A 25,785-nucleotide genomic window follows, 5' to 3' on the forward strand; every position below is an offset into this window, starting at 1 on the left:
ACCATGACAACATTCTATGCTAAGCTATACTCCTCTACAACATAGCTTACGGAGGCAGAGTTGTTAGAATATTTAGATACACTTCAATTACTTTGGCTGGACCGAGCACACCGCGCCTACCTAGATGAACCATTCACCACTGAAGAGATCATTCAGGTCATACAAAGCCTGCCAGGAGAGAAGGCTCCAGGGCTGGCTAGGCTCACCTCGTCCTTCTACAGAGAACGCTACCATACTCTCCCCTCAACTCCAGGCCACATACCAAGAAAGTCTGGGGCCCTACCACTCTCAATGTCGGTAGCTGTCATTATTGAAACCAGGCAAATCTCCTACCTTATGCATCTCTTACCGTCCGCGGTCATTGATAAACAATGACAATAAAATATTCGCCAAGCTGCTCGCAAATAGACTGCAGCTGCTACTCCCACTTATTGCAAGACATTCTACGTCACACAACTCGCGCACCATATTTGCCCTAACGCACCACCTTTTTCCTTATGTCCCAGCGGTGGCTGCTTTCTTAGATGCTACAAAGGCATTCGATTCCCTGGATGGAAATTCCACTTCACACTACTAACCCTACTGGGTCTCATACCCACTTTTATACGACAGATACGACTTCAATATACCTCCCACACTGCTCGGTTGCAGATCAATTAGCTGATTTCTGACCCTATCCCTATCTCCCGTGGCACGTGCAAAGGATGTCCTTTGCCACCCCTCCTATTTGACATAGTGATGGAACCCTTGGCAGCCTGCCTGCGTCAACATCATGCTGATAGGTGTATAGGATTCACCACCAGATTGATAGTCTCCATGTACGCGGACGATGTCACGCTATATGTTCGCGAGCCAGAGGTGAATCTTGTTCCAGTGACACGTGAGTTGCTGTGCCTCGGAGGCATGTCTGGAATTCAAATAAATTGGGCTAAATCCACCTTATTCCCGCTCACTGAAGGCACACAAATATGATACAGAATATCCAAAAGAATGGGAGGACGGCCCGGTGCGTTACCTGGGCATTTGGATAAGTAGGGATACACAAGAGCAGTGGAATGAATATGATGGCAGGGCGATCACTTGGATAAAGGAGAAAATACATATCTGGTCTAAACTGCCTCTAATTCTTTTTGGGCAAATAGCAATCACAAAATTGATAATACTGCCCAAGCTGCTGTACCTTTTCGCTAACATCCCTATGCCGCTCACCTTACATTTATTCAGGCATCTAAAACCTGCCATGATCAGTCTGGTATGGGTAGGCAAACAACCTACAGTATCCTGGGAACTCCTCATCCTCCCACTGGCACAGGGGGGGGATCTGGGGCCCTGGACCTCACACTGTATGCATACTACACACAAGCCCAATTTCTGCATTTCTGGTTATACCAGACACCCTTCCAACCCCATGTTGCAATTGAGAAGGACCGGACCGCGCCTTACCCATTAGCCACTACCCTCTATCACAGCTACCAGAACGCCAGATGTGAGATCCACACGGTTGAAACACTCAGATGGACGTGGGAGGGGCTGCGGAAAAGAGCGAAACTTACCCTGTTGTATCTACCGTCAATCCCGCTAGCCAACAACCCCCAAATCCCTCCGCTACTAGACAAGGGCACGGCTGGACGTGCGTGCAAACTTCCTATTAACACTTTCTCTGACCTATACCCAAACGGCCAATTCCTCCCCCCCCCATTGTAAATTGCGGAATCTTCCCAAATAATGTTCCTGGATACACTACTATATTACAAGGTGCGTGCAGCCTGCCGTGCGCTATACAACACATTCCCGTCCCTGCCTCAACCTGCTCTAGAGCATATAATTAGACTCCGCTGCCCACAAGATAATAATGTGCATTTACACCACTACTCAACGCACCTCCCCAGTGACCACTCCTAGATCCCTAAAGGCCTGCACAATTGAACTGAACTCCCTCATCACATAAGCGTAGTGGTCATTTTGCTGCGGCCAACTTGAACACCTGTCCCCGAACTATCGCCTGAAATTATTAAGGTTTAAATTTCTACATCACACCCCGGTGCAACTGCAGCAGATGGGGCAACGCCCCGATGATGCATGCTGGCGCTGTAGGGCCCCTCAGGCTAGATTCCTGCACCTGGCCTGGACGTGCCCGTGGATCGCTGGATTCTGGGCAGCTCCCCGCTAGTGGCCCTGCTAGGATATGTAAAGAATGCCCAACCCGCTAATCGGCAACAAATCGCCATGCTGCTCCTACTAGCTAAGAGTCGAGTGGCTATACATTGGAGTAGGTCGACTGCCCCCGACACGAAGGCTTGGCTGCGACAGCAGTGCGTACTGCCAGGAACAGTTGTCCACCTTCTGGGAACGTATGCCGCCTAGATCCCAGCCTAGGTATATAGGGGCCCATTCACCTCTTGGCTCCGCCAGAAAAGCCTGGCTCACCCGCGCATACACCTCCTTAACGGCATCTGCATTGCACATAGGCTCCCCCTAACTATTATTTATTCTATAGTTTTATAGAGCACGATCTAGATCCGTGAGGGTATCAGAGCGCTTTACAGTTATAATGGTGGTGTACAAAGCGATGGGAAGGGAGGGATCAATTGGGTAAAATAGGGGATACATGATGCAAGAAAAACACGTAGTCTAAAGTGCGGCTACATGTGGGAAGAAATCATAACAGGTAGATACATTGTACAAGAAGGCACATAGTCTCACTCTTGGGGGAATGCCCAGGAGTGCAGGAATAGGTATCGTCCATGGAAAGATAATAATGTAACGTGTTCATTAGGCGAGGTATTTACACATTAAGAAGGTTTTGGTCTCCTTCTTAAAGTGTGCCAAGGACGGAAGTTCCAGATCCTTGGCGCAGCCCCAGTGAAAGCCCGATTGTAGGTTTTTTCCTCCGGAAGCGTGCAGGTTGTAGCAGTAGGTCTTTGGCAGATCGGGAGTTTCTGGGTCCTCCTGATATCACGAGTTTTTGTGCGAGAAATGAAGGGGAGTTGTTATAAAGAGCTTTGTGAGTAATGCAGGCCAGTTTAAATTGAATTCTGGCCTCTAGGGGAAGCCAGTTCAGCGCTCTGAGGTGGGGAGAGATGTGGTCGAATTTCTTTGAGCCAGTTAGTAGTCTGGCGGCGTTGTTGAGGCAGGCTTTCAATGGGGCCAGAGATTTCTTGGGTAGCCCTGCAAGAGTAGAGCATCCATATTCTAATCTGGAAATGACCAGTGACTGTACTGTCGTTTTAAGGTCGGACACATCGAGGAAGGGTTTTAGGTTTCTTAGGTAACTCAGGTGGAATCTGGCCATTTTGGCCATCGAGTTTATATGGCCCCGCATGCTCAGGCTGCCGTCCAGGGTTGTTCCAAGCGATTTCGCAGAGTCAACAATGGTAGGAGGGCAGTATAGTGCTGAGATGGTCTTGATCCATTCCTGGATATCTGGATTGGGTTTGGGTGGAGAGATCTGAAGAAATTCAGTTTTATTTGCGTTGAGTTTAAGCTGGTTAGCGGTGAGCCAGTGGACTATCAGCTTCAAGGCCTCATTCAGGGAGAAAATGTCCTCAGGGGAAGAGATTTTTATGTAGATTTGTGCATCGTCGGCATACATAAGGTAGGAGATATTCGCAGCACGTAGAACCTTGGTGAGAGGTTCATGGTAGAGGTTGAAGAGGGTAGGGGAGAGGGTTGATCCTTGGGGAACTCCAACCGTAACCGGAGAGGGGGCAGATAGATTACCGTTGATGAGGACTCTCTGTGAACGGTTTTGGAGGAAGGATCTAAACCATTCAAGGACTGTGCCATCCAACCCCATCCTGAATTTGAGGCGTTCAAGGAGAAATTGATGGTTAACCGTGTCGAAGGCAGAGGAAAGGTCTAGGAGGATTAGGAGACAGGTTTTGCCTTGGTCGAGGGCTTGGAGAGCGTTATCAACAATGTGGAGGGTGGTTTCTGTGCTGTGTCCCGATCTGAAGCCAGATTGGAAGTCATCTAACCGTTGAAATTTGTTGATGTGTAGGCTCAGTTGCTGTTGCACACATTTTTCCAGAACTTTGGCAAGGAGTGGGATGTTAGATATGGGTCTATAGTTCTCAGCGGAAGCAGGGTCCAGCGTGTTTTTTTTTACGATGGGGACAACTTGGCCAGCCTTGAATCAGGAATTGAGCCCTGGAAGAGGGAGGCGTTGATTATTGAGGTCCAGGAAAGGATGATCGCCTGAGAGGTTGCAGCTAGGCAGTTGGATGGAAGAGGATCATTGAATTGATTGTTCAGGTTTAAGGAGGCAAGAATTTTCGAGATAGAGTGTTAGTCATAGATTTTAAAATTGGACCAGTGCGCTAGGTTTTTGGGTGAGGTTTGGAAGGACAACGCGGAGAGAAGAGGTAGAGCTGGCAGATTTTGATGACGAGTTGCGGATTTGAGTTTTTTACCTAGGGCAGAGATTTTGTCGCAGAAGAAGGAAGAGAATTCCTCACTTGTTATTAGGGGTTTAGGTGTTTCTTTGGAGGTTTTCGCTAGTTTTTTGGATTGGTGTTTGACCAAGTCGAACAGCTTGCGAGGTCGATTTTTGGCGTTCTCCAGTTCCGTTCTGAAGAATTCTTTTTTTGAGTTGAGGATTTTCTTATTGTAGGCATTTCTGGCCTGGCGGAGAAGTTTTAGATGTGCTGCTGAAGGGTGTTTCCAGTCACGTTCAGTCCGTTGAAGGGATCTCCTCTCCTTGTTGAGGGATCCGCTGAACCAGGGGTTTCTGTCTTTGATCTGGGTTCTTTTTAATTTTAGTGGTGCCAGTTCGTCGAGAATGTCAGATATGGTTGAGGAGTAATGATTCTCTAGGTTGTCAACCGAAGTGCACTGGGGGGGCGGGGGAGGGGGGGGGGGGGTTTCTCGTGATCAAGGTTCTTGTCGTCTCTAACCCATCGCTTGGGAATCACAGGTTGAGGTGTCCATATCTTGTGGGTGATGGGCAGGAGGAAGGGGATGGCGTGGTGGTCAGACCAATCACAAGGGTCAATAGAGAGGAGTTTGACCGCTGATTCTTTAGCAATCATCCAGTCTAAGGTGGCGCCTTTCAAATGAGTAGGGAGGGAGCAGGCTTGGGTAAGGGCTTGATCGGCCAAGAAGTCTCTAAATGCATTGACCTGAGGATCCTTAGGGTCATTCCAAAGCAAGTTGAAGTCGCCAAGGAAAATGTCATTAGAGTTTGGAGAAATCTTGGCTGTGAGGATTTCCATGAGGAGGTCTGTAAAGGTGTCGTTCTTGCATGGGGGGTGGTAAAAGATGTGAAGTTTGCACAGTTGTAAAGTGTTGTTGGAGATGGAGAGTGCAAGGTATTCGCAGGAGTCTGCAGGGTCCACCGGCAGTTCCGTAATAAGGAAGTTAGAGCGGTAGATGCTGGCAATGCCACCCCCTTTTTTCTTTGAGTGCCTGTCCATCCTTACGATGTTATAGTTGGGTGGGACTAAGAGGTCTAGGTAGGGCGACGAGGATTTCTTGAGGCAAGATTCAGTCAAAATCGCTAGGTCCAATTTATGTCTCAGGATGAGGTTGGCGATATCAGATGCATGTTTTACAGCGGACTGGCAGTTTATTAGGAGGCCGGCTAGGGAGGGGCCAGAGTGAGTGTCAAGGGAAGAAGCAGAGACGGGAACTCTAGCAAGGTTGCAATTTACCACCCCTCTGGTGCGGAGGTTAGCAGATCAGTTAGGGTTAGATGGAACCGTGTCGATAGGGAGCGCTTCCCTCAGGTCTGAGGGTCAAGGGGTGATCAAGGCAGAGTCGTAACCACTGAGGTCAGCCACTTCTTCCTCCGAGAGTTCTGAGGGATTAAGCGTGCCAGGGGTGGGATTGTAGGTATGGAGGAGAGCAAGAATTTCCTCCACCGAGAGGTGGCAGGGTTGCTTGCGGGGATGCAGGTGTCTGAGGGAAAGTGGTAGGGGGTGAAGGAGGGGCTTTGTGACGGGGATGTGGGTCGCATTCTGCGAGAGACAGAGATTGGAGAAGGAGAGTTCGGTGATGTGAAGAAGGTGCTTTAGATCCAGAATGGACTTGTGGATGCCCAGTGTTATAACTATCATCATAGAATTATTGCTCTCCGTTTCCTTGAGCTGTGGTTAGCTTACATAGTGGATACTGGACACTGCATAATACAATTCATTTCGGGGAGGGAGCCCGGCTAGCAGAGGCCGCAAACAATACTCAAAGACTTAACTGAGTCCAAACACAACAAGGGCAGAGTTTAAAACAGACATGACACACATTTTTGGGTTTACCCCCAACACAGCCAAGTCACACCTCACAAGAACCAGGGGTAGAGCCAAGTCACACCTCACAGGAACCAGGGGTAACAGCCATCCACGTCACAGCTCACAGAAACCAGGGGCCACAGCCAAGTCACACTTCACAGGAACCAGGGGCTACAGCCAAGTCACACCTCGCAGGAGTTGGCCTAACGGCTAGGGCGCTCGACCTCAGACCTGGGGAACTGGGTTCGAGTCTCGGTAATGACGCTGAACATCCTGTGATTCTGGGCAAATCACTTAATCTCCCCGTGCCTAACAAAAAATGAATGTGTGTCCTCATGTAGCGTAACTGGCGCCTCACAGGAGCCAGGGGCTACAGCCACGTGACGCCTCACAGGAGCCAGGGGCTACAGCCACGTGACGCCTCACAGGAGCCAGGGGCTACAGCCATGTGACGCCTCACAGGAGCCAGGGGCTACAGCCACGCGACGCCTCACAGGAGCCAGGGGCTACAGCCACGTGACGCCTCACAGGAGCCAGGGGCTACAGCCAAGTTGCACCTCACAGGAACCAGGGGCTACAGCCTACGGGGATCAGCAATGAATATGCACCATGTGGGCACTCTGAAGGGGAGGCCCTGGTTTCATCGAAGAGCAACCCAATGTAGTCGATGCTACCGTGTGAGCACATATCCCCCTCTGCTCTCTTCATGTACAACTCACAGGAACACCCATTTAATTAAGGAAGGTGAATGCACTCTCAAAGTCGTACACAACAAGGAGGACAAGGAAGCTGGATTTTGAGTATCAATAGCATAACCGGGATGGCCCTAAACTCGATACAGTGACTGTTTTCATCTTTCACTAAAACCCTTAATAGTCAACAAAATCACGCTTTACCATGTGGTAAGCCCTTTGTGCGTTTATAAACCTAAACCAGGTCTTCCATGTCATAGTGTTCAGACTTATTCAATGTGTAGCACTCAGGCACATTCCTACCCATCATAGAGTTGTTTATGGACCATGCGCTATGTCACTATTAGTCGTACAACATGCCCGCAGTTTGATAGAAATACACATTGTCCAGCTTTGGGACCTTTTTACGGTCGAGCCTGAGCTAGCACATGCTTCTCGCTTGCGAGGCACTCTCGTATGCAAAAGGGGCTTGGAGCCTGCCTGTTGCTTACCATTTGATGGCTTGCGTCGCACTCTTCTTTACAGTGTAACGTCATTTCGATTCCCCTCTGTGGAGCAGGAACCAAGTATTGATTGATTCAACTTAATCAGAGCACGACCGCTGCTACAGACGTGATTGACGTACTTATTTTGTTCTGTTTAACTTTAAGTGCCCTGCAAACAGAAGGAATGTGACTGGCAAAAACGTGGCCAGCAGGACAAACAAAATTGCAAAGTTGTTTTCTATAGTTAACTTTCCCAACTCTCCTTTCCTCACTTTGCATTCCTACTTTCTTTTGTTTTTGCTTGTTGGCGCTGCTCTCAAAAGATAAAGAATCTTATTGCAAAGCAACATTGTTTCTTATGTGTAATTTCTGAAATGATGCTTTAACACATAATCCTGCAGTACCCCCTAATTTGCCCCACTCCCATCCAAAGCCATCCGCCCCACTCCAACCCAAAGCCATCCGCCCCACTCCAACCCAAAGCCATCCGCCTCACTCTACCGGGTAACCTGCATCCGTGTTAGTAGAGCCTGTATTTAGTGATCCATGTGTTGATGCACAATTCTCCCTTGGAAAGAGTGGCTCATATCTTGCATTGTGAAGAAGCCGCAAACTCAAGGGACAACTCTGAAAATGTGTAGCTAAAGGACTGATCAGCAGTTCAATGTCCATGGAAGCAGGCATCTGCAAAGTCAGGCAAATATCCAGTGCCTATTCGAAGGGGCACCAGAGGCAGTGAAACACTAGTTGCACGCTGCTAAACCAGGCAGGTCGACATCTTAGCGACCAATTAAGGTCCAGTTCTTGAAGCAAACAAGAGATTCGGAAGTATTGAAACATGCGCTCACGATACAGCTGGAACGGTAGTTCCAGAAGGCTTGCAAATTGTGAGAAAGTGCCATCTTTCTTGCATGGTATGCCCCCATTTTTTGCTGAATTGCTGAATGTACTTTGACTGAGTGTGCCCTGGACTCCTGCCAATCAGGTGCCCAGGGCCTATGTTCCTTCCCTAAAAACCTCAAACCCAAAATGGCAAACCCTGGCCACATGTCAGCCCCTGGTAAATGGTACCCTAGGTACCCAGGGCCCTGTGACCAGGGAAGGCCTGTGCCACCCTTAGAGGCCCTGTACCCTAACACACACACACACTGCCCTTGCAGGCTGAGTGTCTGGGTACAAAACAAAGAGTTGACATGGCACAAATCCCTGGGTGCCATGCCCACCACCTACACTGCCCTGGCATACATCAGCCACCCTTCTAGCTGGGTGCCCTATGCCAGTGGTGTGGGCACAGGAGCATGAGCTCTGTGCCCCTACAGTACCCAGGTCCATTCCTGGGCACTGTAAGTGCAGTGCTGCCATTTAAGAATATATGGTGCTGAGGGCTCGTCAAACACAAACTCCCCAGCACCATAATGGCAACACTGAAGACTGAAGTTTGGTATCAAACTTCTCAGCACATTAAACCCGCAATGATGCCAGTGTGGGATTTAATGTGCAAAGCACCACAGAGGGCATCTTAGAGATGCCCCCTGAAACCTAACCTACAATCCACATCTGCTCTGGGAGGCTGCCTAGGCTGCCACACAGCAGACATGTTGCTGGACCCCTGGGTAGGAGAGCCCCCTGCTCTCCTGGGCCTGCAACAATGCACATCCTGGGCGAGGTGCTAGGTCTCCTTCCCCAGGATGGACGGGGGAAGCTTCAAAGGCATGCCGCCTCTGTGAGCTTCACCAGGCCACTTGCTGTACCCAGCAAACTGGCCCCCACCGGTTCTAACCCCCACTTTGGTGGGAAGACTGGCCGGAAACCCCAAATAAGGACAGGGGATGTGCCAGCCTGCCAACCCCACCCCTCAGGTGGGGGAGGCGAGGTGAAGCACATTTCCGGGCACTCGCCATCTTGAAGATGGGAGGCCCTGCCAAATCAGGACAAGGTTACTGCCCCCCTCCCACAGGAGAGTGGCAGGATAGGGGGTGTACCCACCCCAGGGCAGGGACCCATTGGTCCCTGCCCTTTACCTACCTGTAACGCCCCTCAATCTAGTATTCAGGGGCATCCTGAACCTTCCTTCCTTAGATTCCAGATTCCGAAAAACAAAGAAGAAAGAAGATGTGCAGCTGCTAAGAAGAGGAAGATACCAACTGCTTTGGCTCCAGCCCTACCGGCCAGTCGACCCTCGAACCTGCTCCTGTTACATCCCGGCACCTCTTGTGGCCAGCAACCTCACAAACCCCGGAGGACCTGGCTACCTTTTGGCTCTAAGCACCTGGGACTTCCATGAGCAGAGGCTTTGCTCAAAACCAGCTTCTAACCCCTGGCATCAGCCCGGAACCGCGAACCCTGCACACTCTGCACCCGCCAAGCCTGGCCTGTGCCGGAGTGAACAAAGACCCCGAGGATGTCCCCCCGGCGACTGTGACCCCGAATCCGGCACCCAAGGACTCACCTCGATGATCCTGAAGCCTGCAGCCTCAGAACCAGGTACCCCCCGACCGCGATCAACAGAGGGTAAGATTTTCCGACACCAAAAGGCACCCCAGCGCCCTGCGGCCCACCGTGCCCGACTCCTGGGTACCTACCTAACCTCCAACTACCCAACTTACCTCTGTGGTGGCACCTGAAGAATCTTCGTCCCCGAGCTTGCAGCCTTTGTTCAACCAGGAGCTTTCCCATTGAAATCCATTGAGCGCCCGAAGGCTCAAAAGCACCCTGCACCCAGCCACCCGAGTGGCCCTGGCAGTGTAACCTCTACACCTATCTACTTCCCCATTTGCCCAGAGCAGGTGACCAGGAGCCCAGCTCCCACAGCCGCGTGGCCTGCTAGTCAGCAGCCACCAACCAAGGCCCCCCTGCCTCCCATAGGATAACATTGAGCCTAACTCACTCTGCACCCGGCTGCCCCTGAGGGTGTAACAACTTACCTGACCCTGGGAGACCCCAGAGTCTGTGCCCAGAACCTTAACTTTGCCAGTAGAGTACTTACCCAAAAGCCGATAACCCAATTTTCTCCCATAGGGAATCATTGACTGTTTTTCTATGAAATTTCTTCTGTCAACTTTTAAAATAGCAAAATATTGCCTAAAAATCGCAACAGTAACTAAGTCGACTTTACTCACTTGTTTCCAAGAACTGTCCCAGGACTGAATCTAGGATCCAGTCCTGGAGTTAGAAAAGCAATCCTGAAAGTAATCTATTGCAAATAACTTAAAAGTTCCATTGAGCTCAATGCATTATTGCGTTTGAAATTGTGTTGCCTATTGCAACAACCTGTAACCAGTATTTACAAAAGTCAATTGCATATTGCAAACGTATTTACCTAAAGCCTCTCATCCTGAGAAAGTATATTTTAATACCTATTGTTGGTTCTAAAATAAAACAGACATTTTTTATATGAACCATTGGCCTAGAGTTCAGTTATTGGGTGTGTGAGACCATTTGCTGACTGAGTGTGTACAACAAATGCTTTACACTGTCCTCTGATACTGCCTTACTGCTCGACCAAGCTACCACTTTAGAGAGTAAGGTTATATCTAACTTTAGCCTCTGCCAAACCTCTGGGGACTGTGGACTCTGTACACACTGTACCTATTTGGGAACAGTATATACAGAGCCACTTTCTCACAAACATCTGCTGCAGAGAAGCAAAAATATTTTTTAAAATGCTGCAAATGAGGAACAGCAGCAGTGGGAATCCTCCAACACACTAGAAAAAGGGAATGAATAACAGACCGTATTACTCCGAAGATAGTTTGGAATTAACTGACCAGGCCCGAGCCTATAATTTAAAAAAAAAAATGTGCACGGCTGGCAGTATTAGAAGCATTAAAAATACAATGAACTAATTTGCCAAATTGTAGTGGGAGATCTATATTTAACAAGGACAGTATACAACTGGACTTCCTTGCTGTTTGCAATTCGAAAGATTCTCAAGCAGTTGTGAGTGCAACCTCCTTTTGAAACAATAGTGCTTTGAGTCTTAGCCTGGTGAAATCAGCCTTCAAAGTTGGAATAGAAGGCCCTAAAGGGAGATCTGTGACTCTTGGTGTAGGGGGAGCAGGACGTTACAACAACATGTGATGGTTTCAGAAACCGATAACATGTATGGGATCCCAACTAGCATTCCACAGCAATCTTGATTGCTTAGCATTAAATAACTTCCATTGTAAAGGACAGTGGTAAGGGGAGTATTGCAGGAGCTGGAATTAGTTTTAGAAAACCGACCAAATTTGCTACTGAAGCATTGCATGTGTCGTGCAAAGTCACATGTTGTAAGAAACTGGCTCTATATATACTGCACCAAAGTGAGGTACAGTGTGTATAGAGTCCAAGAGACCCCAAAGGTAGGCAGAGGTTAAAGTTAGATAGAACCTTACTCTTTAATAGCGGTAGCTTGGTCGAGCAGTAAGGCAGTATCAGAGGACAGTGTATAGCATTTAATGTACACACTCAGTCAGGAAATGAATTCACACACTCAAGAACTGAACTCTAGTCCAATTGTTGTTGTATAAAAATATACTGTTTATTTTTAGAACCAAGCAAGCCTGGCACTGGTAAGCATTAAATATGTTTCAGTAATAAGTTACTGGATATAGAACAGTTTGAAAATGCAATAGAAATTGTACATTGTTTGATTTACAGGGGAGCAGTAGGATGTAACACTTTGCAAATATCGTACATTGGAATGAATAGGCTTTTTCAACAAATTGCAGGTAAGTTACTTTCCACATTATTTTTCTAACTTGGTGCTGGATACCTAGATTCAGCACTGGGACATTTCCTGCAAACAGGTGAGTAAACACGTTTTGATTATTTGTGCGATTTTTAAAGACTATTTTTAGGTTTCAAAACGTCACACTTTTTGGAGAAAAAGTGTCAATGTTATCCTATGGAAGGAAAACAGGTTAACGGTTTACATGTAAGTAATCGACTGTGGGAGTTAAGGTTCTGGGGTTAGACTCAGGGTTTCCCAGGGTCAGTGATGCACTGTTGTTGCACCCTCAGCGGCACTAGGGCGGCCGGGTGCAGAATATGGAGGCATAATGTTATCCAATGGGGGATAGGGGGCCTCCGGTTGGTGGCTGCTGGCAAGCAGGCCACTGGGGTGTGGGAGCAAAGCTCCTAGGGTTAAGCTCAGGGCAAGTTGGGGTCCAAAGTAGCACCAAAAGGTGCACCCTCAGCGGCACTAGGGCGGCCGGGTGCAGGGTGCTGTTTTGAGGTCGGGTGCCCTGTTTTCAATAGAGAACCTCCGGGACAAAGAAACACTGCAGGCTCGGGGACGAGGATCTTCTGGGTGCGACCACCACTTTGAGGGGTAAGTTGGGATGTCGTGGGTTGGTTATGCACCGTTGGTTTGGGTACAAAAGGCCGTGGGGCGTTGGGTGCAGGGGTGCCTTGCGACATTGGATTTTCTTACCCACTCTGGTTGCGGTAGGGGGGCCCTCTAGATTGAGCATGCAGGCGTCGTCTGGAGGCATGTCAATGCCCGCCGATCTCGGGTCAGGATCGCCGGGGGACCTCCTCGTGGTGTTTTTCCACTCTAGCTCGGGCCGGGTTCGGTGGGTGCAGAGTGGGCTGGATTCGCGGTCACTGGCTGGCACCAGAAGATGCAGTTTAAACGCGTCCGGTGTGCACGGGAGAAACAGTCTGGGAAGTGAAGGCAGGCAGGTCCTCCAGGGTTTGTGGGGTTGCTGGCTAGACATGCCGGAATTTCGCAGGAGCAGGTTCGAGGGTAGACAGGCCTGTAGGGCAGGGGCAAATTCAGTGGGTGTCATCCTCTTGTTAGCTCTGCACGGCTCTTCATCCTTTTCTTCTTATAGGTGGGCTGGATCTGAAGAAGGAAGGTTCAGGGTGTTACAGGTAGGTAAAGAGCAGGGACCAATGGGTCCCTTCCCTGGGGTGGGTACACCCCCTATTCTGCCACTCTCCAGTGGGAGGGGGGCCGAAGCCTGTCCCTGGTTGGCTGGGTCGCCCCATCATCAAGATGGCGGGGATTCGAGGTTGTGTTTCACCTCGCCTCCCCCTCCTGAGGGGTGGAGTTGGCAGAAGTGGGCACACCTCTCTTCCTCACTTGTTTTTCCCGCCAGTTCTCATGCCCAAAGTGGGGGGTAGAATCAGTGGGGACCAGTTGCTGAAAGCAGCAAATGGTCTGGAGAGGCTCACAAAGGCGGCATGCCTTTGAAGCCTCTCCTTCGTGAACCCTGCCCATCCTGGGGGAGAAGGCTTGGCACCTCGTCCCAGGATGTGCATTGTTTCAGGCCCGAGAGCAACAGCTCTCGACCCAGCGGTCCAGAAACATTTCTGGTGGTGGCAGCCTTAGCAGCCACTCAGTCAGGTCACTAGAAGTTGGTCGAGTTTAAGGGGGCATCTCCAAGATGCCCTCTGTTTGGCATCAGTATGTGATTTAATGTAAAATGCTCGTGTGGATTTAATGTGCTGAGAAGTTTGATACCAAACTTCCCAGTCTTCAGTGTAGCCATTATGGGGTTGAGGAGTTCGTAATGACAAACTCCCAGCACCATATACTCGTCATGGCAGCACTGCACTTACAGTGCCCAGGAATGGACTTGGGCACTGTAGGGGGTACAGGGCTCATGCTCCTATACTCTCACCACTGGCATAGGGCACCCAGCTAGAGGGGTCACTGATGTATGCCAGGGCAGTGGTTTGTGGGCATGGCACAGATGGATGTGTGCCATGTCGACTCTTCACTTTGTTCTGCACCAAGGCACTCAGTCTGCAAAGGCAGTGTGTGAGTGTCAGGGTACAGGGCCTCTGAGGGTGGCACAATAAGTGCTGCAGCCCTTAGAGGCCTTCTCTGGTCACATTACCCTGCGTACCTGTGGTACCATTTATCAGGGGCTGACATGTGGCCAGAGATGCCAATTGGGTTTAGGCTTCAATGCAGTTTTAGGGAAGGAACATAGGCCCTGGGTACCTGATTGGCAGGAGCCCAGGGCACACTCAGTCAAAGAACATCAGCAATTCAGCAAAAAGTGGGGGCATACCACGCAAGAAAGAGGGCACTTTCTCACACAAACGAGGGAGTGCCAAGCAGAAGTTGCATTCTTCTCCAGTAAGAAGACCCGTTTGCTGGTACGTTCACACCGATAGAAAAAGGGAAGTGACCATAATTCATTAGTAAAGCTGCCTCCCAGGGGTTCCTAGCTACAGATAGGAAAATGTTTCAAGCAGACTGTGAATTGAAATGATGAAATTGGTAAAGATATTATGCTGTGTATTAACCAGACAGCTGGCGGTGTTTCGGGTATTGTAAATGGTAGTTGTTCTAACTTCTCTAAATGCAGCATTGTATAGGTGGCATCTTTCTTTAGCATCAGTTGTTTGCGTGTTACATTGAAAGGCAAAAATAAACTACTGGAATTCAAATAACGTCATGGTACGCGCCCATTCTTAAGGGTTTGAAGCATCTAGCTAAACTGCATGATAGATAGACGCTAATTTTGCTCATGATACAATGTCGTCATGTCATTTTGCAGATGACACGTTATTCAAATTATAAATGCGAGCAGACAGCGAATGAATACTATTGTGAACAACAGCAAGCACTTTGTCAAAACAAGCGGCAAATTCCATTTGCAATAATTTCCAAATTTCATTATAGGTAGCATAAATAAATCTTTTAGAATGGGAGACTTGGGGCCTTATAGAAAACCTGATAAATCCATGACTTTGGACAAGAGAGAATGATGTGTTTCACTGCAGACAGTGTGGAACGTTCCAACCATTGTTGACACAATTTCCACACCGAATAGATGGTTACAATACCTGAATGTTGTGAGTGGGAATATCGAGGGGTCGGCTTGTCTTAAACCCTAGTGAGAAATTAAGAAATCGAGCATGATAACCGTTCATGTCAACTGGCCACATTAACCACCCACGAGGACCTGAAAGTGTGGCATTAAATGTACCATTCTGCACCATGCTATTAAGTTGTCCTTCAGTATAATTTGTCAGACTTTGCCAATTATCGAAGCAGGCAATTGAGAGATTATCTGAGGCATTCATTTCTTTCATTTTAGCCAGTCCCAGACGTAGTCTGTTGGACAGTGTTGTTTAGGAAAATCATGTGTGTTGGGATTAAAAATGCTCGAAACAAAGTTTCCGTTTTAAGAACTTGCCAGGGTTTTGTTCCAAAAATCGATTTTAGTTCAATTTTCTCCTTCCAATGAGAGCTTTTAAGGGCTAACTGGGTAACAAACGAAACTGTATATATTAGTTTAGTTTGTGTAAGCATATATTTCTTTGGTGGTGTAGGAAGTCATTTAAAATATGATGTTGGATCTGAAGTGTAATAGCCTGAAAAATATGTGAATTTATCATTGTATGTTTTGGGACTCCCTTGTGGGGGAGTCGGACAGTGTTCCCATTCTGTGTAATTAATAAGTGTTCGTTGAACACTGGCCCGATGTAGAAAATGATGGCCATTACGAATAGTGATAACAGAACACGTCAGCAGAATTAAGGTACAGGTCCTCCGATTCAAAAACAGTATAATATTCCAGTTCTGAGAGTGTGGAGTTCACAGTTTGAACATCCCAATCATCTGACTGTAACCCAGGTACTATGGCATCCCCCATAGAAATTGTAAACACATATGATATCTGCAGGATCTCTGTAGGACCGTACATGTTTAGAGGAAATTTAGACCAAACAATTTCATCAGTTACTGTAACAACTGAAATGTTAACGAGGGACAAGTCTCTTTTTAGCTTATGTGAAGAAGAGTGGGGGGGCAACAACCCGTCGACCAGTTTTGTAGCAGAACATTTTGGAAGGTAATGGCCATTAATCAGCAGGAAACAAACTGTCACAAATCCAATCCACAGAAAAAGGAAAATAAAGAAAAGTATTAGCCAAACGTACATCATTGGTGAGAACCAGATAAGTACATTTCAGCCATGAAAAGAAAACAGATCTGGGCAGGAGTGTCGTCTAAAATAGAAGAACTGTCAAAAGAAACATAATCCCAATCAATATAATACCCAGACCAGAAGCATTCAGTTGAAAAGCTGGCGGGGCAGGTCAGTAAAACATCTCGAAAAATCCAGAAGAGGTGGATCTGTATAGAGGTCAGCTGCCAAAGACACAGTTGTAAGAGTAGTAACTACTTCAGTCGTGGTGCTGGTTGCGGACACAGGTATTAATTGTAGTGCCCCCATTCAAGCTGGGGAGAAAGCTTCGGTGGTGCTCACTAGCTGCACAGGAATGTCTTGGGTTCCTCATGATCTGCTATTTAGAATTGGCCACATAGCGTAATTGGACATGTTCACTGGAGACCAAACGTTTGTCTTTAGAACCAGGACGCGGTGGCAGGATACCAGTTCTTGTTCACTGGATGCCAAGCACTGGGGCTAGGTGAGAGGGGCAGAGCGCCTTTTTAAATGTGACCTTCTCTCAAACGAGATCCCCAATCTTTGGAATCCTACCAGAAGGTTGTGGTTTCTCCTTGATGATCGCAGAGGAAGACATTTACAAATGTTCATTGGATTGGGCGTCACAGAACTTTTGCAGATCCTGTAAGACAGCACAACGAATATCTAAGTCTAAGGCGGAGCTGCCATCTCAATGTCTGAACCCTAAAGGTCTGGAACATACATTCTGATTCCAAAAAGTACCTTTTACAGTGTCCACCTACCTAGAGATCTTTTAGGGAGGTTATTAAGTGCTCATTGAACTCCATAAAGGTGATGGATCCAACTGTGTTCTGTGCCCAATACTCTAGTTGTTAAGGACTGCATTAAGTCACGGTTCAACCTCTCCACAACAGAACTGTCCTCAGGCTGGTATGGAGATGAATAATCTACCCATACACCCAGGGATGCCATAGATCCCTGTACGCTTTAGATGTGAAAGCCAGGCCCTGGTCCGAGTGGAGTGCACTGCATGCATTTGTTTAGAAAAAGACATGCATGTCTTTAATAACAGTTTGAGCGTCAGCAGATTGCTGTGGCTAAACCCAGAGGAATCTGGAGCAAGAACCAACTGCAACTACAATAAATGTAAACGCAGTATCCGAAATACGGGGACCACAGTGGTCCTAAAAAATATAGCCAAAAGGCATGTTGCAAATTATCAGGTGTCTGAGGTGGAAGAGCATCAGTGGAAGATTTAATTTGTTGAAAAATGTCACAGCATAGACATATTTTTTGGCCTGCTGATATAAGCCGTGCCACCAATAATGTTGCTGTAGCAAGGAAATTGTGGCCACCACACTGGCATTTGCAGAAGCAGCACCTTCATGTGTCGTTATAACTAAAGACAGCCTGCAGTCTTTGTTGGGAATCAAACTATCACCAACCCCTGGTTAATTAACAAAAGAAATGTTTGGTCACTTAGATAAGAATATTTAGAAGGAAAACCGTTCGGTAAAGTGGTGCCATCTTTATTTGCATTAACAGCAGCCACGAGATCACGATCCATCCTCGTTTTAGAATGAATAACTGCAGCAACAGTAGTAGTCACAACTGCAAATCTGGCTGCTTCATCAGCCAAAGAATTCCCTACAACGTGCGCCCCCACCAGTTTATGACTCAATGTATACGTTACATGAGCCAGTGGCAAAGGCTTTAAGGTTTGCCGCTTTACCCAAAGCATCTTATCCTTGATTGTGTTGCCTTTAGAATCTTTGAATCCATTCTGTTACCAGTAACATCGATTATCATTAACCCCTTTGATGCGCATGACGGAGCGGTTCAGTCATGCGCGTCGGTTGCGCTGTGCGCATGACGGAACCGCTCCGTCATGGCCCCGCCCGCACACAGAACCTTCAGCACAGCGCGGAAATCCGTGCCGCGCTGAAGGGGTTAAAGGACTGCACAAAGTAATGCGAATCACACACTAAGTGTGGGGAAGTCAGGATCCATATGTTCAAGTGCAAGAAGTATAGCATTCAGTTCAGCCAACTGCGCAGTACAGTCACCGAAGGACTGAGCATGCGTTTTTTGTGGTTGGGAGTTGCTGTCCAACGTAACACCAACAGTAGCACATTTTGCTGAATATTGAGGTTTAGAACCTAAGCAGGTTGGGCTGAACCATCAGTGTAAATAATATATTTATACTGGTCAAGAGGTAAAACAGAAGTTGGCATGGGATAAACATGCTCATGCTGTAAAGACGGGTTGAAGACAAAGTCTACATCAACAACTCTGTATCCATCTCGGATGGAGGGCTTTAGCGATACCAAATCAATGGTACCAAACACACTATTCTGCACCCTAGAAACATGCAGATACGCCAGCATAAACCTAACAGTCATGGCACAACACTGCATAATAAGACACCATCTTGGGTTGTAATTGTAATATAAAAGCAGAGTAATTAACAATTCTGTGACCCCTTGAACAAAGAAAAATATCAGGTGGCTCACACCCATTTACACAGAAAGTGTCACAAACATCTTCCTAAATTAAATTCTCTTAATTTTCACAATCACTTACAAACTATTTTGATATGTAAACTATTTACTAATCGCACACAACTAAGAGGCAAGAAAACAAGAAACAATCAAATAATTGTTCTTCCAGTTGAAATGATGCCCTCCAAGATGAAAGGGCGCCAAGATAGAGGATTGACTACACGCAAAAACAATGGTGGTTAGAGTTACGGAATAGGAACACCAAGACTAGGACATTAACTCCATCATTACATTGGCCTTTAAGAATCTGTAGATATCCACAAGGAAAAAGATTTAGACTTTGTCCACCTCTGGGTTTAAAATACAAAAGGCTCATACAAAGCGGATACATTGTTGAATTAAATATATTACCTGCAAACTCTCTCTGCCTTTGGACTAATGAAAGCAACATCATCTTGGCCAGAAAGAGGTAATGTTAAATGTACAAGAGTTCCCAGCCTGACTGCAAGGAGTAATCTAATAAAGGTGCAAGAAAAAGGAATCCTAGAGATCCGTGGTAAAGGCCTTTCAAGGGCTCACACTTAAGTCCTTAGAAAGCAGGAGCAAATTGTAGTAAAAATAAAAAAAAACAATAACACGGCCAGGTTACGTTACCAGAAGGAACAAAAATTTAAAGTGGCAAAATGTATCCAGCATTAAGCAAAAAGAAAGCTGGACCCGACAGCAGTATCGTTTTAAAATACGGACAAATGAAACAAATGTTAAGACAACAGATCACAACGAACACAAAGTGGCACGAGTGGACAAAGCTGAACACCAATCACACAAAAGTGACCAGAGGAGTTCTTTGAAATAGTCTCAATACTCGCAATCGCTCGGAGCCGCATCTCAACCCATCATTTATTGCACACTGTGCAATTCAAGACAGAGACTGGTCTTATGCAAGTCTGGAGAGCCCTTGCAAATTCAGGATGGACTGTTCCAATAAGGAGCAATAAAGACCCCCTCTAGAGGATGCGAGAGGATGTCGGCTAGTGCCGTCGACCTCGAAGCAGAGTAACCCAGTTCGAGTCTCGACAGGGACACTCAACATCCTGTGATCCTGGGCAAATCACTTAATCTCCTCGTGCCCAACAATGATGAGTGCTTCTTTCTGTAACGCAACTGGTGCTCATGCAAAGCGCTCTGATACCTTTGGGTCTAGTTGACGCTATGTAAAACTCCAAAAACAAACTCCACAAACAACCCCCAGACTGGATTTCGCAAGTATCCCACTCATTAGGTTACAAATATTATAGAAAGATGAACACGACAACTCTGCAAACTGTTACAGAAGAAGGAATGGCAGACAAACAGGAGGGACCTGAAGAGACAAACTGGCTTCAAAGTCTGGAGGGATAGCAGTATAAGCTTATTTACAGGGTCCAAATACACAACTTTTCAAGAGTTTGCAGGAGTTGGCCTGCTCTTCTCCTCAGGGGCTCTCGCTTAGTTGTCTTCAGGGGATGGACCCCAACCCCAAAGGGTTACTGAAGGCTGGCTCCTGAGATATAACACGAGGCAAAGGGCTAGAAATATACTGGAACATTCCACTCACTAAAGGAGAATGTTCCAGCTGAAATGGGTACCAACAGAAAGGCAAATATTGGAACGTTGGAACAAAATGACTAAATCAACCACTATTCGCTCTCTGCTGTTTCCAACGCAGCTCTCAATATTCCAAAGTTCTAATAGTCTTTGCATGAGTTGTGCTCCCATCTCCATACTGAATCGTTCATTAGTCTTTGCAGGGTTTGATCTCCTCGCCCCCAAATTCTGCAACTATTGAAAATTCTATTCTTGAGGCAAAGGCATATCATGAATCTTAGTTTTCTATGAACAGAAAGAGCATCCAAGAAACACAGCTGATTGTACACGGTTATGTTTCACATTGTTGGTAAAACAAACACTCAGAGAAGGGCATGCCCGCACTCCAGTAATGCACCTTCCTGCTGAAATTCCCTTAACTAAAATTCTGTGTGTGAGTCATCTGAGGACCTCCACCTTGATGCAAGAGTAAAATACCTGGGAGGTCTGTAGTAGGAAAGCCCATCCAGGAGTCGCTCCCAATATCTGTTCAACTCCGCATCGATCTGCGACTGCAAAGAAATAGAATATGCTTGAACAAATGTAAAATATCACAATAGAACCATCAACCACTGCTCTCAGCATGTGCCAAGACACAATTCCTTCCTCACAGTACACAGCACAGAAGGACAGCTCCTCCCTCACAGGGAGCCTGATAGGTAGCAGCTGCTCCCGCACTGGGGGGCATTGCAGAGTTAGCTTCTCACTCATAAGGTGATTCACACGTAAAGCTCCTTATTTGCAGTGATCTCCTCAAGCGATGTTAGGCGACACGAACATACCTAGCATGGAATCACCCTGCAGAATTCATTACAGGGTGTGATTGCTTTTATGCCAAAGACTGCCTACCATGCTCAACCAAGATAGCCAGTCTTTCCAAACTGGGTGGGTAAGCGGTTGGAAAACCCCATGATGGGTTTTTCATCTTCGCATTTATCTAAACAAACCTAGAGATCACAAACATTATGCAAAGCGATGGAAGGAAACGAGTCCTTCACTCTTCAGAGGAGTATATGGCCCTGGGACAGGGGTATGCTTAAAAATGTTTTGTAGATTAGCTGCAATTAGGTTTAGCAGACGAGCCACTAAGCCTACTTAAATTGCCTTAATTACACGACTGAGAAAATGGTATTTAGTCTTGAGAGTGATGCATTAAAGCCAGCCTAAATGGGCAAGGAAAGAAGTTGCACTAGGTAATGTCTACTTCATTGATGCATCTACTTCCCAAGCAGCTCTAGCATGTTAGCACTCCCAGAATCCTGAGTGTCTGCTTCACATCAGTAGCCGCTGTACACTTTAGTGTTAACATTTTACACACCTTCCTATACATGGAATGCAAATACGTTACTTACCTGTAACTGTAGTTCTCCAGTATTGGTATCTTTCATAGATTCACATGCTTGAATCATTCCCTGACGAAGTGGGAGTCCCACTGTACCATAAAAAGCAGTAGTCAATGACATACATAGCTAAGGTTTAAAAACATTTGCTTTAATAGCTTTTGCTCATCATTTAATGAGAAACAAAGTTCAGCCAATCAGGCAACAGCATCCTCTACAACATTCCACACAGAGGTTTCAGTCCTTCAGATTTTCTAGCACAAGTGGGATATAAGAAGCCAGATAATAATAAGGGGAGCATCTATGGGTAGGTTGCTTGTGAATCTGTGAAAGATACCAATACCGGAGAACCACAGTTACAGGTAAGTAACTTATTTTCTTCTCCAGTGTTGGATCTTTCATAGATTCACACGCTAGAATCAATAGTAAACAGTAAAAGCACTCACAATAACAAACAGAATATAGCGGATGGTGGAAAATACTTTAAGATGGGCTTCATCTTACTGAAATGGATGGCGCAACACTACTTGTCCCACAGCCGCATCACTCTTGTCAGAGGAATCCAGGCAGGAATGCGGTGTAAAGGTGTGACTCCCTGCTCGACACATGTGCTGAAAAGGCACACCAGCAAAGAGAGCTGTGTTTGTAGGACCGCTCTGGTCCACTGAGCTTTGACTTTTGTCAATGGTTTGCCAGAACAGTAGAGCTGCTGCAATCCATCTTGCTGTGCTTTGTTTGGAAACTGGGAAACTTTTCTTAGGTTTCCATAAGCGACGAACAATTGATCCGCTTTGCGGAATTGCTTCGTCCTGTGTAAGTAGAACTAGATACATCGTTTAAAGTCCAATGTATGCAAAGATCTTTTTGCCACAGTTTGGGGATTGGGATTGGCAAAGAATGTTCTCAGTATAATGGGTTCATTCACATGGAAATCCGAAGGAACCTTTGATATAAACTTACGATTGGCCCTCAGCACAACACTGCAGGAAGGGCTCTTTAATTGTGAATGCTCGAATATCACGCACCCTTCTTGCTGAAGTAAGAGCTATAAGCAGTTCTGTTTTTCCATGTCAGGTATTTTAAGTCTGTCTTGTGAATTGGCTCAAACGAGGCCTTCAGCAATTGCACCAGCACTAAATTAAGAAGCCAAGTAGGCTGAGGTTTCTTTATAGGAGGAAACACTCTAAAAAGGAACTTAGATTGCTTAATCACTCTGCAAGCCCATGGTGAAGGTCATTTATCTGATCTTCAAATCGCTGCCAGGTGTACGGAGGAGTGGGCCAATGCAGACTTTGCCAACTGGAGCAGATACGAAAGAAGCAGGTATGGAGATACTGAGACATGATGAATATTACCTTCCTGGCACCACAAACAAACACTTCCATTTAGGTTTGTATGTTCATTTGGCAGTATCTGTCCTGGTCTTTGCATGAATCGCTCTGCAATATGGAGGAACAGTCAACGTTGCAGATTCAATGAATTCAGGAGTCAGGCCGACATGTGTAGTGAAGCTGGATTCAAATGAAGTACCAGGCCGTGGTTCTTCGTTAGCAACATTGGTATGGGCTTTAGCTGAATGCGGACCTGTTCTAAGAGGAGCAGGAGTCCTGTGAACCAGAATTGTCTGGGCCATCTGGGAGCAATCAGAACTACTCAGTCAGGTTCCCTCTGCAATTTCATGAAGAACCTCTGGATCAACAGGATTGGGGAGGGGGGGGGGGGGGGGGGGGGGGGGAGAAGTGTACGTATAGATCCCCGACGATCTGTTGGAAAATGCATTCACTCCACGATCCCTTCTGTGGGTGAAAGCTTGCGAAGAATTGGCATTTCCTATTCTCCTATGTCGCAAACGGGTCTAAGTTTGGTTTGCCCCAACGATTGAAGAGTCCTCAAAAATGTGTTGGCCGAGCACTCATTCATGACATCTGGCGTTCCTCCTGCTTAACATATCTCCTAGGACATTGGTTGCTCCAGGCATATGCTCTTCCTTGAGTGCTATTTGATTTTGCAGAGCCCATTTCCAAATTTCCCTTGCCTGCTGTGAAGGGGCTGATGAACTTGTGCCTCTGTGTTTTTTTATATAATATATGCTGGTGGTAATGTCCAGCAATCTAGAATTAGCGGAATACAAGATATCATTCTGAGGAGTGATTTTTATAGTCGAACTGAAACTTTTCTGCTTAATTTTTGTGTTAGTCGTTGAATCCTTATCGGTCTTTCTTGTGAGGCGAATGCCTTGACCTGGTTCGTATCTAGAACCGCTCCTAAGAAAGTCAAGGTTGTTGATGGGGAGAGATATGATTTCTGTTTGTTGACCATGAGGCCCAGATCTTTGAAGAGTGTGAGACAGGTTTATGCATCTCTTGCTGCTTGTCGAGACGTGGCTGCCTTTATCAACCAGTCTTTGAGGTATGGGAATACCTGCACTCCCTTTTGCCTCGAGTGAGCTGCAACTGGAGCCAGATATTTGATAAAGATGCAGGGTGCCAATTTCAGTCCGAAAGAGAGAACCTTGAATTGGTAGTGGGTGCCGGCTACCTTGAATCGCAGGATTTTGCAATGCTTTGGGTGAATTGAAACATTGTAGTATGCATTCTGGAGGTCAAGTGCGGTCATGTTATGCCCATGATTGAGAAGATGCAAGATATCTTGCAGGGAGGCCGATGCGAAAGGATAGTGTTCTTAAAGGCTTGTTGAGCTTCCGAAGGTCTAACATGGGGCACCAGTCTATCGAAAAGGAACTAGAAATAGATTCCCCTGTGGATCTTCGGGACCTCTTCTATTGCTCCTTTTCTTACTATGGTTATTATCTCTTGAAGAAATTGTTTTAGATGGGGAGGAGGTGCCCTTTTTAGGGGGTATTTGGTGGTTTTGTGACGAATTCCAACGTGTGGCATTGTGTGATGACATCCAGCACTCATCTGTCTGTTGCTATGAGGTACCATTGAGGGAGATAATTTAAGATTCGACTCCCGGGTTGTTTTTGTGAATTGCAGGAGACAACCGGCACCACTTTCTGGCAGTGTCTCTCCCTTGGGGAGGCTGGTTACGTCTGGGTGCCTGTTTACATGCCGTTGAAGGTCTGTATTGCTGCTGGGAATATTGAGAGCGATAGTGGTATTGTTGCTTGTATGGTTTGAAACATCCTGTATGATTGTATGATCCTCTGTCCCCCTTGCTTCCAGGAAGGCTCTCCCCTTATCTGGCCATATCCGTGTCAGTGGTCTGCAGAGCGTCATTAACATGCTTGCCGAATATTGCCTCAACGTCGTATGGCACATCAAGGATCTTGCTTTGTATTTTTAGCCTGAAATATGTTGCCTTCAGCCATCCCGGTCTCTTGAGGACAGCTGCACCAGCCAGTTGCCTGAATCCCGTCAACAATATATCTATCGTACAGTTGAGAATTTCAGCTGAAGTTCTCTCTCCTTCCTGCAGAATTTTCCTGGCAAGAGGTCAATGTATGCAGCCATCTCTGTCCACATCTGCTTGTCGTAGCGTCCTAGTTTTGCAAGGGAGCTAGCTGCTCTGACAGAAGTGGCTGCTATGGTAGAGAATAATTTCCCAGTATTATCAGGCCTACGCCCGTCTCAATCTGGTGGCGTTGTAACAGGGGTGGATGGATTCTTTGAGCAAACCTGGGCCCCTTATGTTATAACCGAATCCGGCTTGGCATGACCAATTAAACAGGCCAGTGACTCGTCAGGCATTTTATACTTTTTATCCAGTCTAGGAAGCACTGCCGACACTGTAGCTGGATTCTTCATAGTCTTGAGGCCTTCCCCCCATATAAAATCCACAATAGAGATAGCTCTGATTGATTTTTTCATGGGTTTTTTGAAATTGTAAAGGAAGCAGTCCGATTGTTTTGCGGTCAGATAGAGCTGGAACCTTTTAGCTGCCTTTTCCATAAAGTTGTGGAAGCCACGAATGTCAACTAGTGGAGAATCTACTAGCCGTGCCACAGGCGGGGATGGTGGTGGGATCAGATAGTCATCCCATTCATTGTGAATTGAAGCAATGTCTCTTGATCTCACCTTC

At 46.8% G+C, this 25,785-nt stretch overlaps 1 protein-coding gene across 2 annotated transcripts in view; it reads right to left on the reverse strand.

Annotated features, from left to right (window-relative positions):
- NUP188 (nucleoporin 188) overlaps positions 1–25,785 on the reverse strand; it is a 1,223,536-nt gene that overhangs the window by 1,140,540 nt on the left and 57,211 nt on the right. For both annotated transcript variants that reach the window (XM_085614037.1, XM_085614036.1), the window contains exon 3: positions 20,843–20,916. In XM_085614037.1, the coding sequence (XP_085470163.1) occupies positions 20,843–20,916 (74 nt within the window). The remainder of the gene's footprint in view (positions 1–20,842; positions 20,917–25,785) is intronic.

Source organism: Triturus cristatus, chromosome 1_2 (genome assembly GCF_964204655.1).
Source record: "Triturus cristatus chromosome 1_2, aTriCri1.1, whole genome shotgun sequence".
In the NCBI taxonomy this organism is placed as follows: Eukaryota; Metazoa; Chordata; class Amphibia; order Caudata; family Salamandridae; genus Triturus; species Triturus cristatus.